The sequence below is a fragment of the Neovison vison genome, chromosome 8 (assembly GCF_020171115.1).
Source record: "Neovison vison isolate M4711 chromosome 8, ASM_NN_V1, whole genome shotgun sequence".
In the NCBI taxonomy this organism is placed as follows: domain Eukaryota; kingdom Metazoa; phylum Chordata; class Mammalia; order Carnivora; family Mustelidae; genus Neogale; species Neogale vison.
Genome location: NC_058098.1, coordinates 103,891,400 through 103,907,866, shown reverse-complemented (window position 1 = coordinate 103,907,866; position 16,467 = coordinate 103,891,400). Strand labels below are relative to the sequence as shown.

At 39.2% G+C, this 16,467-nt stretch overlaps 1 protein-coding gene across 1 annotated transcript in view; it reads right to left on the bottom strand.

Annotated features, from left to right (window-relative positions):
- Positions 1–16,467, bottom strand: part of KCMF1 (potassium channel modulatory factor 1) — a 75,098-nt gene that overhangs the window by 14,491 nt on the left and 44,140 nt on the right. The window contains exons 2-3 of the mRNA XM_044261528.1: positions 13,442–13,609; positions 7,774–7,913 (exon numbers count right to left, since the gene is read on the bottom strand). Coding sequence (XP_044117463.1) covers positions 7,774–7,913; positions 13,442–13,609 — 308 coding nt within the window. The remainder of the gene's footprint in view (positions 1–7,773; positions 7,914–13,441; positions 13,610–16,467) is intronic.

Sequence of the window (16,467 nt, the reverse complement as noted above, 5' to 3'; positions counted from 1 at the left end):
CTGGGATTGAGCCCTACATCGGGCTCTCTGCTCAGCAGGGAGCCTGCTTCCCCCCACTCTCTCTGCCTGCCTCTCTGCCTACTTGTGATCTCTCCCTCTGTGGCAGATAAATAAATAAAATCTTAAAAAAAAAATGTCCCATACAGTTTTGTGTGGGATGAGGCCCTATTTTAAGGTTGTTATGGTAACAGCCATTGTGCCTTACTCCACGATTTAGGTACTTCAGGAAGCGGTATTTCACATTTTACATATTAAATGTAATGCTTTTGGTTAATACTTGGAGAGACATATTCAGAGTCATGAACATGAATCTTGAGAAAGGCCAGTAAAGATCTCCCTTTCCAAGCTGTCCTTAGTAACTGACCCAGGAATGATCTAAAACAGAGTTTCTTCTGACATTATCCTTCTGAAGGCAAAGAAGTGGGGTAAATGTTGTGTTCCCCTTACCCTCTTCCAGTTTTAACAACTCAGTTAATTTCTCTCAGGCACCCACACCTTTTCTCACGTACACCTTTCTACAGCCCCCATTCTCCTGTTTCTTTGCTTTTTGTCCAGTCATCACTTGAACTTTCCTTTTCCTTTCCCCCATTCCTTGTTTTTTTCCTCTACTATAGCTCTGGGTCAAGGTGTGAAATTAATCATGGTTGAAAAGATGAAAGGTACTGCTCTTGTATCTGATGAGTCAGGGGTTCTGGAGCAAAATTAAGATGTAGTGCAGTATGGGTGCACAGTCAGTTAAGCGTCTGACTCTTGATTTCGGCTCATGTCATGATCTCATGGTCATGAGACTGAGCCTTGCATTGGGCTCCCTGCAGAGTCTGCTTGAGATTCTCTCTCTCCTGTCCCTCTGCCCCTCCCCACACTTGTGCTCTCTAAATAAAATAAATGAGTAAATAAGATCCTAAAAGAAAAAAAAAAAGACAGTGAAGAATCATGCCACAGCTCTACTACCTTCATAAAAGCTATTTATTTTTTCATCCTTATGCAAGTTTGCCTCCCTGCCACACATACACACACAGACACACACACACACACTATAATCACAAGGAAGATAAAAACACAATTTTATTATTATTTTTTTAAGATTTTATTTACTTATTTGACAGAGAGAGAGATCACAAGTAGGCAGAGAGGCAGGCAGAGAGAGAAGGAGAAGCAGGCTCCCCTCTGAGCAGAGAGCCCAATATGGGGCTCAATCCCACTACCTTGAGATCATGACCTGAGCCAAAGGAAGAGGCTTAACCTACTGAGCCACCCAGGAGCCCCAAAACACAATTCTAAGTCAAAGAATTTCCCTCTGTTGTTTAATACCATACTTACTTTCTAACATAAGGTTACACAGGCTTTCCCTAAGCTAGCTTTGAAATCAACTTCACCACATGTTATGTTCTACCAACCTATGTGCTCACTGTGCTCTGGTTTCAAGCTAGGTGTCCAAAGGGAATTTACAAAAATAACTATTTTTAAAAAAGATTTTATTTATTTATTTGACAGAGAGAGTCAACGAGAGAAGGAACGCAAGCAGGGGGAGCGAGAGAGGGAGAAGCAGGCTTCCTGCTGAGCAGGGAGCCCGATGCGGGGCTTGATACCAGGACTCTGGGATTATGACCTAAGCCAAAGGTAGATGCTTAACGACTGAGCCACCCAAGTGCCCTGTCTTCAAACAATCTTTTTAATCAGTTTTTGTTGTTTTATTGCTTTTATTTTATTTTGTTTTGTTTTTATCTGTTTAAATTTGAGGGGTAGGTCAGGAAAAGAAGAAATGAGGGGAGAAGAGACAAAGCTGAAACCCACTTGAAAAACTCTTCTGAGCCACCTTGTAATTTGCCAACAGTTGCCAGAGAGCTCCATCTTTATACCATCTTCCCTACAAATCTTCCTACAAATCCTGTAGAACATTTCTTTGACCTGAAATTAGCTGTTAGGACACTGAACTAGACAAACCAGTAATTCAGAGGACAAAGAAGAAACCAGATCAGTGGCTAAAGAAAAGAAGAATTCAAAATGAATGTGTCTGACAGCTGCTGTCTTAGCCAATACCCCCCTGCACGTAGGCATTGTTTCCATTCAGAAAACTGCTGGTCTCTCTTCCCCTACAGGATTTTAATTCAACTTCAACATTGGAGAAAGTAGGAAGTAATGAAAAGCCTCTCAAATACCAGGCACAGATACCTTCTTAGAAAAGCTATTATCTCATTTTCTCAATAATTTCATAATTCTCTTCTTGGTTTTCAATCATCTTGAGAAACTGATTTCTCATAGAAATATCTCTTAAAAACATCATAACATATGCATACTGGATTATCCCAGAACAAACCTTGAACCTGTCTCCAGATAGGTGTCTCCAAGCATTTCTTCCCCGGTTCACAACCCAAAAATCTGCCGGGATGCTAATGGCTGTAATGGCAAGTACTATGATCTATCTGATTTTAAACAAGTAAATGTGTTCAAAATAACTATTATTTCAAAATATGCAAAGACAGCCAAACACTAAAGATAGAAAAAGGTGATTTATAAAACAGAGAGTGTTTTGGGTCAAAACCAACAAAAAGCACAAAAGATTAAAAAGTACCAAACCCTAATCTTCTACAGTTTCTCTAGCTGAATGCAGCTGAGCAGTGACAACATGGTTGCCTATAGCAACTATATTTCTCAAATCCTATGTATTTTTCCACTATTATTAAATAAAATACCCTTGTTAGTTCACACAAAAGCAGACAGCATCCAACTGCACTCTTTGATAAAGAATGCAAGCAGTAGAAGTCAAAGCCTATTTTTTTTTAAAAAAAATGTATATTTGGCTTTTAAATGCTTACCTTTTCTGATTATCTAATTAAAAGGGTAAACGTGAATTAGAGTATTTAAGAAAGTATATAAAATTAAATTAGAAGATTTATAAAAACTGTGGTTCACTCCACCATTATTGCCCCTAATAAGGAAATAAATGTGTTAGGAAGTTAGTTCTATATACGTACATATCAAAATAGTCTCTTGGGATGCCTGGGTGGCTCACTTCAGTTAAGCACCTACTTTTGGCTCAGGTCATGATCCCAGGGTCCTGGGATTGAGCCCTGCGTCCCCACATTGGGAGAAGAAGTCTACTTCAGAGAGAAGTAGAGAGAAGTCTACTTCTCTCACTTCATTTTCTCTCACTGTCAAATAAATAAATAAAATCTTTAAAAAAATAACAAAAATAAAATAAAATAAAATGGTCTCTCAATGAAATACAGATTTTGTAAAACTTTTTTTCTCTTTTCTAAGATTTTTTTTTTAAAGATTTTATTTATTTGACAGATAGAGATCACAAGTAGGCAGAGAGGCAGGCAGAGAGAGAGGAGGAAGCAGGCTCCCCGCTGAGCAGAGAGCCCAACGTGGGGCTCGATCCCAGGAGCCTGGGATCATGACCCGAGCTGAAGGCAGAGGCTTTAACCCACTGAGCCACCCAGGCGCCCCTCTTTTTTAAGATTTTATTTATTTATTTGACAGACAAAGATCACAAGTAGGAAGAGAAGCAGGCAGAGGGAGAGAGAGGGGGAAGCAGGCTCCCTACTGAGCAGAGAGCCCGATGCGGGGCTCGATCCCAGGACCCTGGGACCATGACCAGGGCTGAAGGCAGAGGCTTTACCCACTGAGCCACCCACCCAGGCGCCCCTGAAATACAAATATTTTGATAGTAAGTCTCAAAAGTCCTATAGACAATTTAAAACATGTAGCACTTCTCACAGCTCTCATGCATAAATCATATCTACCAATGATAATCTGGTTTGCTGATTTGATCTAATACTTTCCTGCTTGTTTAATTTAGAGATCAAATGCATATAATTGTTTATACACAAACTGCCACAACAGTGATGATAATTTCTATTTTGTGCTCTATGACAAACAACTATTTAAATATTAATAAATGCCAGCTAATACCGATTTTTCTGAATCATTAAAAATGACTTAAAGATCCTTTTATGCTCTTACTTTTCTCCATAATAACCGTCACTGTTAAAGTTTAGGATGTACGTACATATGCGATCTGCTCCAACTATCCACCCTGAGATGGAGAGTCGCATGCTCTTCCAACTCAGCCAGCCAGTGCCACAGGAGTTATCATTCAAAATAAAATTGTCTCAAGTCAGGCTGTGGGAAATTACCAAAAACCATTCTTTCTCCTTGATTTTGATTTCTTATAAGCGGAACACAGTAAAACCACGCTGTTTCAAATATATTCCATTCTGTTATGAATACATCTAGGTCTTCATTAAAAAGGGAGGGAAATGTATCATTCACATAAAGGAAGAGAATTCAAATGCTGGCCACTGCCCTAACCCCCCATTCTGGAGAGCGAGGAAAATGAATAGATACATCAAATGAAAAACAGAAAGCAAAAATTTCCCAGCAATGACCTGTTTGAGCCCTTCGGTTCTGTTCATAATTTCTGGAAGTGGGAAGAAAATGTTGGTAAACAAAAAAGTGCTGTTATCTTTTAAGCATAATATTCTACAGATAAATTAGAAGAGATTTACCAAAGGAAGGAGTGAAAGAAGATTAACTACGTAGCATTAATGAAACGTTGCAGCGTGTTTCATCTAAAAGCAACAACAAAATCCCTGAAGGCTTTCTAGTTAGGGGCAGTGCAAGCTCAAATGGAAGACTGAAGGGAAATCTCAGGAGTTTTTTCTCAGTTCCCTCCTACGTCCAAAGAAAAGTTTTTCTACCTACCATGTTTCTTCCGTCATCCTAACACTTCCTCAATAATCCGTATTTGCAAATCACATTTGACCATGATTGCTCACCTCTACTACCAGATTGATGGAATTTAAAATTACATACTGTGTTCCTTCCCCTCTTAATTCTTCCCACAACCAAAATCCAGTTAGTTGCCCCATCTACCAACTCCCAGGGATTTTAAGAACTCATGCTTAATTTTAAAATCAAACTGTTTATTATATTTGGTGTAACTCCTGAGATTATACCCAATCTGCTTCTTACATTTTTAACTAGTCATCACCTTCACTATGCATTTTATATCAGATGTTGTTTTTCACAGTATCTGGCTCTGAAAGGTCCCTTCCATACCCTCAAAATCAAAAGTCTCTTGAGTAACTGCAAATTAATCTTAAGAATGGAGGGAAATCAGAGGTTGGGGCCTTAGAGTCCCTAGTTGAGAAAGAAAACAAAAATATAGACAAGGTTACAAAGTTGTCTACAAAGTTGTTTTGAAAATTAACCTTCAGTAGACTTTCTTGCTAGCTATGTCAGGTATCAGTAAATGCTTATTACTGGTAACAATGACATCTGCAGTGACATAGCCTCTTGCCCCTAAATGTTCCATATGGATGCTGGTTAGAGGAGTGAGATCCTTAAATCCTCTAGGAAGATACAAACAGCTGGCCTAGAGGACACATGCTGGGAACACAGGGGCAAAAGAAGCACACTGCACACTGAGCATTCAGAAAGAAAACTGTACAACAGGGAGAGAAAAGGAGGGACAGTTAGTTGTTAAATGAATACAGTCCCCTACCAAAATGACGAGTCATTCTTGAAATCCAGAACCTTTCCATGTTTGACTAACCATGGCACAACACTGCAATGGGGGGTGGAGTACACCTAACAAGGGGACACGTAGTAACATCACCCGGACATTTATCCAATTATAACGTTACGAGAGCTGATAATATGCTCCAAATGTGTACAGAGAGCCACAGAAACTATTCAATAACTGCGGTGGCACAGGCACCAGTCCTCCAGCAATGGACAGTAGTCAGGGAGCCATACACGGTACAGCCTGGGATTGAGGAGGACATGACTTACGTGAAGAAAAAACCCTGTCCTTCATATCAAAGATTCTTGCTTACTTGCCGTTTTTCACTTGAAATGCCTGGGTGGAAACACATGGCAGATGCAGTATTCATGCAGACTAGGGGCTGACGAGGAGGCAGCAATCCCTAAAATACTCTACCAACATCACTCGAAAAACAGTAAGGCCACTGTCTTGAGCTATGTACCGAGAGCCTGCCAACTTTCCAGGCACGTACTGAACAGGATTTCTGAGAGACACACCATGAAACCATTTGTAGACAGCAAGTATTTAATTTTCAAACCATGGATCAGGTATAGAGGAGTGTAAACAAATTCTGAGTGTTTACTCTCAGGAAAAAAATAAAGGCAAAGCTGCTGAGGCAGACCTACTGATTCTTATTTTAAAGAATTAGCCTTTCATTCATGGAAAGGACTTAACTTTCTGCTAGATTCTCCCATTTCAGATGCAGAATACCGAGTAGCCTTCCTGTCTGGGTGGGGTGATGAAAGCACTGTATCAGGACCTACCGCTAGTAACGATTTTAAGAATGCCTCCTTCAGTGGGGACACCCCTCTCTACTGTATCTAGATAACTAAAGTACCCAAACTTCAAAGAAATTAAATAAAAAAGAAATTACTCCCAATTTCCTCCAACAACCAGGACAGAGATGCAATCAAGCCCACATTCCTCAGAATGGTACCTGGGACTGTTCCCAAAGGAAGCAAAGTCACCTTTACAGAATAAGAACAGATTAAGAACAGTAGTAAAAAGTGACAACAGTTTTCTGAGGCTGCAAGATGGTGCAAGACGAAAGCAGTTCTGAGCTGTTAGGTAGTAAGATTTGGCTGGAGGACAAACGTAATGTAAATTTACCAAATGTTTGAACTATAAATCTCTTGAGCAACTTTAAGCATCCAGCTAAGCAGTGTAAACGGGAATAGAAGTGAACCTGAATTACACACAAGTGTACAGCAGAGCTGTAGCCAAGAGAAAAGAGGACAGTGGTCAACTAGGGACTCTACACACACAAGTGTACAGTAGAGCTGTAGCCAAGAGAAAAGAGGACAGTGGTTAACTAGGGACTCTACAACCCGGAGGGACTTTGGCTGAGTTCAAACACCTGGCTCTGCCCCTTAATAGCCGTGTGTCCCTGGACACACTATTTCTCTTGAGTTTTCAGCTAATTTGGTTTGAGTACACTTAGGGGCTTATTAGTTGATGCAATGTGCAACTGCTTGTGCCAAAATTCTCCAAATTCCAGACCCAGAGTTCCACCTCTCATCTCTTGCTTTATTTACTATTACCCATGGTAAAGGGGGGTGTACCTTATCATTTCTTAAAAGTTGAGTATATGCGGACTCAGACGTCAAATAAAATATCCAAAAGGCTTTCAAGGCAGGATTTTCTTTGCGCATTATTCTAAGTCCTTGGTTTTTAGCCAAAGGGGAAAATTAGAGTAGGAGGAATTTCTAAGGACCTTACAGCTTTGATCTGATGAAAACTGAGTAAGTGATCTGTTACAGTGAGATGTGACAAAGGATTACTGTACTTAATGACTTAAGATTTAAAAATTTTCTTAGGAAGGTTTCCTCATCGAAGAGAAATGAAGCAGGTAGCAAGAATACTCTAGAAAGAGTTATGCTGCAGGCTGGGGTGCTTTCACCCTGTGCACAGGGCATTTGCTAAGGGCTCCTGAATTTGGTCAAGATTCCACACTGGGAAAAAAAAAAAAAAAAGATTCCACACTGCACTTTTGGCAACAGGGTAAGAAAGGCTAGTGTGAACAAATGAAGTGTGCTATCTTGCACAAGTGCAGCCTCCTAGGATGTGTAAAACTTGCTGTTAAAAGATAATTTTAATAACTATTATGCCGACAGTATCAGTCCACTTAGCAGGAGATAAGCTGACAGTGACCTAGCTTTATTTTTGTAGAAATAATGTACTTCAACACATCCTTTTAGACACAAGGCTGCTTCACTTACCACTTCTGTTGATGTTTCTGCATGTTCAGAAGTAACATGTTCTTGAAGAGATGTCTCCGTATAGCCCATTTTTCCACAATAGGGACAAGTAAAAGACTGTGGCTGCTCTACAGAGAAAGCTTCCCCACCATAGTATAAATCTGAAAAATAATGTGGAGTTGTAGTAAGAAATAATTATTGTTTTTTTTTTGGTTTTTGTTACCTTTTTTTTTTTTTTTACTACATACAAATGTAAACAGAAGGTACAATAATGTAACACAGAAGTGTGCCTGAAATCTCCAACAACCTTACTTTGTCAAGGAGTGCTTGGGAACTTCTCTGCTTACTTATGCAACATCCTTATTCTCCGTGGACTCTGTGACACCTCTCCAAAATTTCTTTTCTACCCATATAGCTATTATTGCCTTAAGAAAAAAATAAAGCAAATAACTTCTAATATCTTCATTTAATTTTGAAAAAAAATTTTTTTTTTTTTTTTTTGAAAACTTTAAGTAATCTCTACACCCAAGGTGGGGCTCAAACTCATGACCCTAAGATCAGGAGTCACACGCTCTTCTGACTGAGCCAGCCAGTCAGAGAGGGTTCTCCCTTCATTTAATTTTGGAACAGCTCTCATTTCACATCTAGTTCTAATTTTATTGTAATTTATTTTTTCTTTATCTCTTATGTGTAGCAATGCCAATCTCACCACAAAGAATTAGCAGGGTGAGGGGCACCTCGTGGCTCAATTGGTGGAGTATGTGTGACTCTTGATTTTGGGATTGTGAGTTCAAGTCCCACGTTGGGTGTTGAGATTACTTAAAAATAAAATCTTAAAAGAAAAAAAAAACAATCAGCAGGGTGTATCCTAATACAAGAACACAAGTGCTCAGAGTATGCGACTGCGATCAATATGCCAACTCCCAGATGCAGTTATCTGTCTAAAGCACACACCATTCCTACAGCAGGAGGGACCCAAAGCATTCAGTTCTTGTAAAATGCTAATGTGAATGGAGCACTACCATAACATACTCTGTTCAAATTGGTTACTGAAGAACCAACCAATTAAAGATATTCCATGCAAATAATTTGTTTGCCTCTTTAGTACATTTCAAGTTCTATTTTTCTCCATTAGTAGTACAAAAGGAAATACAATTGCAAGTATATTTAGTATGTTACATCCCTCCATTATAAAGAACTATATGTAACATGGCATAAATGCTTAATAAGATACGACCATTTTTATGAGAAGAGAAAATGAAAGAGTATTCACTACATGACAGATTTGTTCACATTTGTTTTTAGGAAGATTCAGACTATCTTAAAAATATTTACCCATTTATTATATGCATAAGACTTGCCAGGTAGATTTGGGGTTGATGGGGATAAATATATAAAAATGAATAAAACCTGTTCTCCTGATAAAAGGCATATACAAAAAACCCATAGCTAACATCATACTTATTGGTGAAAAGACTGGATGTCTTCCTCCCTAAGACCTGGAACAAGATAAAAATGTCCATTCTTTTAAAGATGTCCACTTGTTAAAAGATTATTATTTTAAAGATTATTATTGTTTTAAAGATTATTTGAGAGAGAGAGAATGCATTCAGGAAAGAGGGGCAAAGGGAGAGGGAGAGAGACTCTCAAGCAGCCTCCATGTGCGCCCAAGGTGGGGCTGGATCCCAAGATCCCAAGACCTGAGCCAAAACCAGGAGTCAGAAGCTCAACCAAATGAGCCACCCATGCAGCCCAACTCTTGTCATTTCTATTCATTATTTTCTGGAGGGTCTAATCATTAGGCAAGGAAACAAAATGAAAAGCAGCTAGATGATGGGGCGCCTGGGTGGTTCAGTTGTTAAGTGTCTGCCTTTAGCTCAGGTCATGATTCCAATGTCCTGGGATCAAGCCCCGCATTGGGCTTCCTCCTCGGCGGATGTCTGCTTCTCCCTCTCCCATTCCCCGTTTCTATTCCCTCTCTCAGTCAAATAAATAAATAAAATCTTTAAAAAAAAAGAAAAAAAAGAAAGAAAAGCAGCTACATGGAAAGGAAGAAGTAAAACCATCTCTATTAACAGATGACATAACCTTGCATATAGAAAATCCTAGGGGTGCATGGGTGGCACAGTCAGTTAAGCATTCGTCTCTCAGTTTTGGCTCAGGTCATGATCTCAGGGTCATGGGACTGAGACCCACTTCAGGCTCTGCACTCAAAAGTTCTCTCCCTCTGCCCCTGCCTGCCTCTCTCTCTCTCTCAAAATAAATAAATACTGGAGCGCCTGGGTGGCTCAGTGGGTTAAAGCGTCTGCCTTTGGCTCAGTTTGACCGAGCCACGCATTGGGCTCTCTGCTTGGCCGGGAGCCTGCTTCCCTTCCTCTCTCTCTGCCTACTTGTGATGTCTGTCTGTCAAATAAATAAATAAAACCTAATAAATAAATAAATAAATATTATTATTATTATTATTTTTTAAAAAGGAATGTGAAATGGTGAGTGCTGTGAAATGTGTAAGCCTGATGATTCACAGACCTGTACCCTTGGGGCAAATAATACATGATATGCTAATAAAAATAATTAATTAAAAAAAGGAGAGAAAATGCTAAAAAAAATCCACTAAAAAACTACTAGAATAGGGGCGCCTGGGTGGCTCAGTGGGTTAAGCCTCTGCCTTCGGCTCGGGTCGTGATCTCAGGGTCCTGGGATCGAGCCCCACATTGGGCTCTCTGCACAGCGGGGAGCCTGTTTCCCCCTCTCTCTGCCTGCTTCTCTGCCTACTTGTGATCCCTGTCTGTGGAATAAAGAAAGAAAAATCTTAAAAAAAAAAACCTACTAGAATAAACAACAAAAACATTATAGGATATAAAATCTATGTACAAAAACCAATTGTTCTTCTATATACTTGCAGTGAACAATCTAAAAGTAAAATTTTAAAAATCCATTTATAATAACAAAAAGAATAAAATACTTAGGACCAAATTTAATGGAAGAAGTATAAAACTTATCCTCTGGTAACTACAAAACTTTGTTGGAAAATATCAAAGATGACCTAAATAAATGGAAAAACATCTCATGTTTACAGACTGGTAGACTTAATACCGTTGCTCTCCAAAGCAATCTACAGATTCAAAACAATCCCCATCAAAATCCCTGTTGGCCTCTTTGCAGAAATTTGATGAGCTAATCCTAAAATTCTTTCATAGAAACTCAAAGGGTTTAGAACACCCAAAACAATCTTGAAAGAAACAAAAACAAAACAAAACAAAACTGGAAGACTCACGCTTGTCAATTTCAAAGCTTACTATAAGCTTATAGTAATTAAGATAGTGTAGTACTGGCATAAAGAAAGATATATAAATCAATGAAATAGACTGAGAGTCTAGGAATAGACACATTTATGGTCAACCAACTTTTCTTTTTTAATAGTTTTACTGACATATCTTAAACACATAAAAATTGTGTATACTTATGGTATACAAATTGATGTTCTGATACATGTACATACTGTGAAAAGATCACCAAAATCAGGCTAACATAACAACCACCTCTACACAGTTACCTGTATGTGTGTGTTGAAAAGATTTAAGACCAATCCTCTCCAAAAATTTCAGTTATACAATATTGTTAACTATGGTCATCATACCAAATATATCAGCTCCCTAGAGCTTATTCATCTTGCATAATAGAACTTTGTACCTTGTGACCAACATCACCCCGTCTCCCCACCCTCACTTCAGGTCAACTGATTTTTAACAAGAATGCCAAAGCAATTCGTTGGATAAACAAGTCTTTTTCAACACATGATGCTGGAATGATTGGGTATCCATATGCAAAAAATGGTCTACCTCATCATTCCATGTACAAAAATTAATGCAACATGGATCAAAGATCTAAAGGTAAAAGCTCAAACAATAAAACTCTTAGAAGAAAACATTGTTTTAAATCTTCATGATCTTAGATTGGCCAATGGTTTTTTAGATGTGATACCAAAAGCATAACAAAAGAAAAAATAAACAGGACATCATCAAAATTATAACTTCTGGGGCACCTGGGTGGCTCAGTGGGTTAAAGCTTTTGCCTTCAGCTCAGGTCATGAACCTGGGGTCTGGGATTGAGCCCTGCATAGGACTCTCTGCTCAACAGGGAGCCCACTTCCTCCTCTCTCTCTGCCTGCCTCTCTGCGTACTTGTGATCTCTGTCGGTCAAATAAACAAATAAAATCTTTAAAAAAAAAGAAAAAATTAAAACTTCTGTGCTTCAAAACACACATCAAAAAAGTAAAGACACAGGGTGCCTGGGTAGCTCAGTCAGTCAAGTGTCCAACTCTTGACCTCAGGGCCCTGAGTTCAAGCCTTGTATCAGGCTCCACACTGGACGGGGAGCCTAGTTTTATAAATAAATAAAAGTCGGGGTTGGGGGGCTGGGTGGCTCAGTTGGTTAAAAAGTTACCTTCGACTCAGGTCATAATCCCAGGGTCCTACAGTGGAGCCCTGCATCAGGCTCAGCAGGGAGCCTCCTTCTCCCTCTCCCTCCCACTCTGCCTACTTGTCCCCTCTCTCTGTGTCAAATAAATAAATAAAATCTTAAAAAAAAGTTGAAAAGACTCATGGAATGCAAGAAAATTTCTACAAATCATCCACCTGATAAGGAACTTGTATAAAGAGTATACAAGGAACTATTAAAACTCAATAATAAAAAAGACATATTACCCAATTAAAAAATGGGCAAAGGATCTGAACTGATATCTCTCCAACGCGTATCTACTGCATGACCAGTAGGCATAAGAAAAGATGGTCACTATCATTAGCCATCAGAGAAACATGAATCAAAACCCTGTGAGAGGGGCACCTGGGTGGTTCATTGGTTTAAGCCTCTGCCCTTGGCTCAGGTCAGGGTCCTTGGATCTAGCACCACATCCGGCTCTCTGCTCAGCGGGGAGCCTGCTTCCCCCTCTCTCTCTGCCTGCCTCTCTGCTTACTTGTGATCACTCTCTGTCAAATAAATAACATCTTAAGAAAACAAAACAAAACAAACCATGAGAGGGGTGCCTGGGCGGCTAGTGGGTTAAGCCTCTGCATTTGGCTCAGGTCATTATCTCAGGGTTTTGGGATCGAGCCTGCATCAGGCTCTCTGCTCAGCAGGGAGCCTGCTTCCCCCCTCTCTCTCTGCCTCTCTGCCTACTTGTGATCTCTCTCTCTATGTCAAATAGATAAATAAAGTCTTTAAAAAAAACCAAAACAACAAAAAAACCCTTGAGATATTACCTCACAGCAACTGTGATGAATGTAAACAGAAAGATAACAAGTGCTGACTAGGTAAGAAATTACAGCATGCAATTATAGCTTTTCTTATGGCTTAATAAGGTCTTCTAATCAACTGTAGAAAACAGTCTGCTTTCTGATAATCAGAGCAAGAATACTGTAAGCTGTTGGCAAGAATAGTCCATTGGCTTTACTCCTTCTATGCTGAGGCAATTTTCTATCTCAGACCTTGTCAGTTTTACAGATCTCTGAATGGCTTTCATGAACAATTAAGCTACGATTAAGAGAATTATTCAGAATATAGAAGTAAGATTCATGTTATTTTTAATGTATCCTATTGGCAAGAGTCTTAGAACATTTTGCTTTTCCTTTTTCACGCACATACACACAAATTTCCAGATGACAACCCATTAGAATGTGAACTAAATACATACCAAAATCTACTCTTGTTAATATGCACTGCATCGGGTGGTCAGTTGTATGCCTTGTTGTTGTTGCACCACTTTCATAACAAGATGCACAAAGATCGTAATCGTAGCAAATTAAACACTTATATCTGCGACCTCGAAAATTTCCTTTTAAACATGCATCACAGCTGACACCTATTAAAAAAAAAGAAATATCATTAATTAGCAACTGTAATAGGCCACACTCCATTTCATTTTTATAAAATTTTTAAGATACATATTTAACCCCATATTTCCTTCCCAAAATGACTAGAAACAACATAGTAAAATGTTCTAAGAATTTCCAACAATATGGTGGATCTGTTACTCTGATTTACATTCCTAATGAAAATAACTTTAAAAAATTATGGCATTTGCAAACAGCATTAAAAAAAAATGCCTATCAATAAATCTAACCAAAGAAAGGCAGCTCTTTATGAAGCAAGTAAGTGCACATATTGTTCAGGGATGCCTGATTGGTTCAGTGGGTGGGGTGTGCAACTCTTGGTCTTGGGGTTGTAGGCTCAAGCCCCATGATGGATGCGGAGAGTACATTAAAAAAAATAATAAAAGCTTTAAATAAATAAATACACACACACACACATGCGCTCAAAGACATTTAAAGGACTTTAAAAAATAAAAATATCAGGTTCACAGATGGGAAGCTTCAATTAAATGAAATGTCAATTCTCCCTAAATCGATTGATAGAATCAACGCAATTCTAATCAAAATCACAAAAAAACTTTTTGTAGAACATGACAAACTGACTCAAATTTTTTGAAAGTTGCAAAAGGCCAATAATAACCAAGATGTTCCTGAAGAAAAATAAGATGGAGGGATCTGCTTAACATATCAAGAGCTATTATAAAGCTACAGTTAGGGGTGCCTGGGTGGCTCAGCTGGTTAAGTGTTAAGGCTCAGACTCTTGGTTTAGACTCAAGTCATGATCTCAGGATCCTGGGATGGAGACCCACATGGGGCTCCGTCCTCATTGGGAAGTCTGCTGGTCCTTCTCCCTGCCTCACTCCTCCTCTGTGAATTCTTTTTTTTTTTATTTTTTTATTTTTTTATTTATTTATCAGAGGGAGGGGGGAGAGAGCAAGCACAGGCAGACAGAGAAGCAGGCAGAGGCAGAGGGAGAAGCAGGCTCCCCGCCGAGCAAGGAGCCCGATGTGGGACTCGATCCCAGGACACTGGGATCATGACCCGAGCCGAAGGCAGCTGCCTAACCAACTGAGCCACCCAGGCGTCCCTCCTCTGTGAATTCTTGCTCACCAGTGCGCGCACACTCTCTCTGTCTCACAAATAAAGACTTAAAAAACTAAAAAATAATAAAAGTATAGTAATTAAGACAGGATACTACTAGCACAGAGACAGATCAACTGACCGATGAAACAGAATAGAAGGCCCAAAACAGAAGTTGAAATCTATTTTAGGACAACATGTTGAAATCTATTTTATGACAACAAAGGCCCTAGAAGATTAGTGGGGGAAAAAAGGAGGAGACAATGAATGGTGCCAGGACAGGTGATTATCCATATGTGGGGAAAATAAAATCAGATCCCCACCACAGATCCCATACAGAAACATCAATTCCAGATGGTTTAAAGACAAATGCCAAAGGAAAATGGGGGAAAAAAAATCTCTGGAAGACAATATAGGGGAATATCTTTATGTGCTCAGAGTAGTAAACAATTTCTTAAAACACACACACAAGGTCCAAACCATGAGTTTAACTACATTAAGCTCTAAATGCCCTAAAAAGAGCCCTTAAATGCTCTTTCTATTCCTAGCGATGGAAAGAGAAGGCCCTAAAACTGATGACACGTGCAACATGCACAACAGACAACAGTTTGGGGTTCAGAATACATTAAGAATTCTGACATTATCAGTAAGAAAATGACCAACATCTAACAGAAAAATGGGCAAATGGACAAAGACTTGAGTGGGCACTACAAAGAACAATAAATACAAATGACTAGGAAATACATGAAAATATGCTCAATCTCATCAGTCATCAAAGAAGTACAAACTCACAAGCTATCATTTCACAACTACCAGTCTGGCAAAAACCTAAAAATCTGAGGATTTCAAATGCTAGTGAGGCTATGCTAGCGAAGATACAAGAGAAACACTTCTACTCTGCTAGTGGGAGCATACATCAGTACAACAACTTGGAAAATTTTGTTAACATTCTACTCAAGTTAAATCTGTGCAATTCCTAAGAGTCTGAGACTTTACTTGTAAGTAGATTCCCTGGGGAATCTTTTATCTATGTGTATCAGAAGAATGTAGAAGAATGTTCACAGCAGTTTTTGCAACGGGCATGGGGGAGGTGGGGTGTGAACAACCCAAAGGCCCCATAAGCCCCATAACAGTCTTTATTATAGCACGAATTAGAAAATGCATCATAGTGGCATCGGGGTGGCTCAGTTGTTAAGCGACTGCCTTCAGTTCAGGTCATGATCCCAGGGTCCTGGAATGGAGCCCTGCATTGGGCTCTGCTTCTCCCTCTCCCCCTCCCCATGCTTGTGTTTCCTAACTCCCTGTCAAATGAGTAAATTAAATATTAAAAAAAAAAGAAGATGACAATGCATCATAGCCGCAGGCAAGGACTTCAAGAATCTCACATGACTGAAACAAAGTCTCAAATGGATATATATAGTTTAAAGTCCAAAAACACTATCTAGTTTAGGAAATCAAACATGTAATGAAACTATAAAAGGAAAATGGAATGTTAAAATTTTGGGCAGTGGTTCCCTCTGAGGGGTACCCTCAGTGATCTTGAAAGGTTAGGACTGACACACTTTTAGATCTGGTAAAGGGGGTCTGTAGTACCACTCTTGTTTTTCCTTTAAGTAATTTCTACACCCAACATGGAGCTTGAACTCCTGATATTAAGAGTCATGCTCCTCCAACTGAGCCAGTTAGGTGCCCCTAAAGGTCTTGCATTATTTCATTTGGATGTATTAAGATGATGTTATCACATTTTCTGGTATACTAATATTAAATA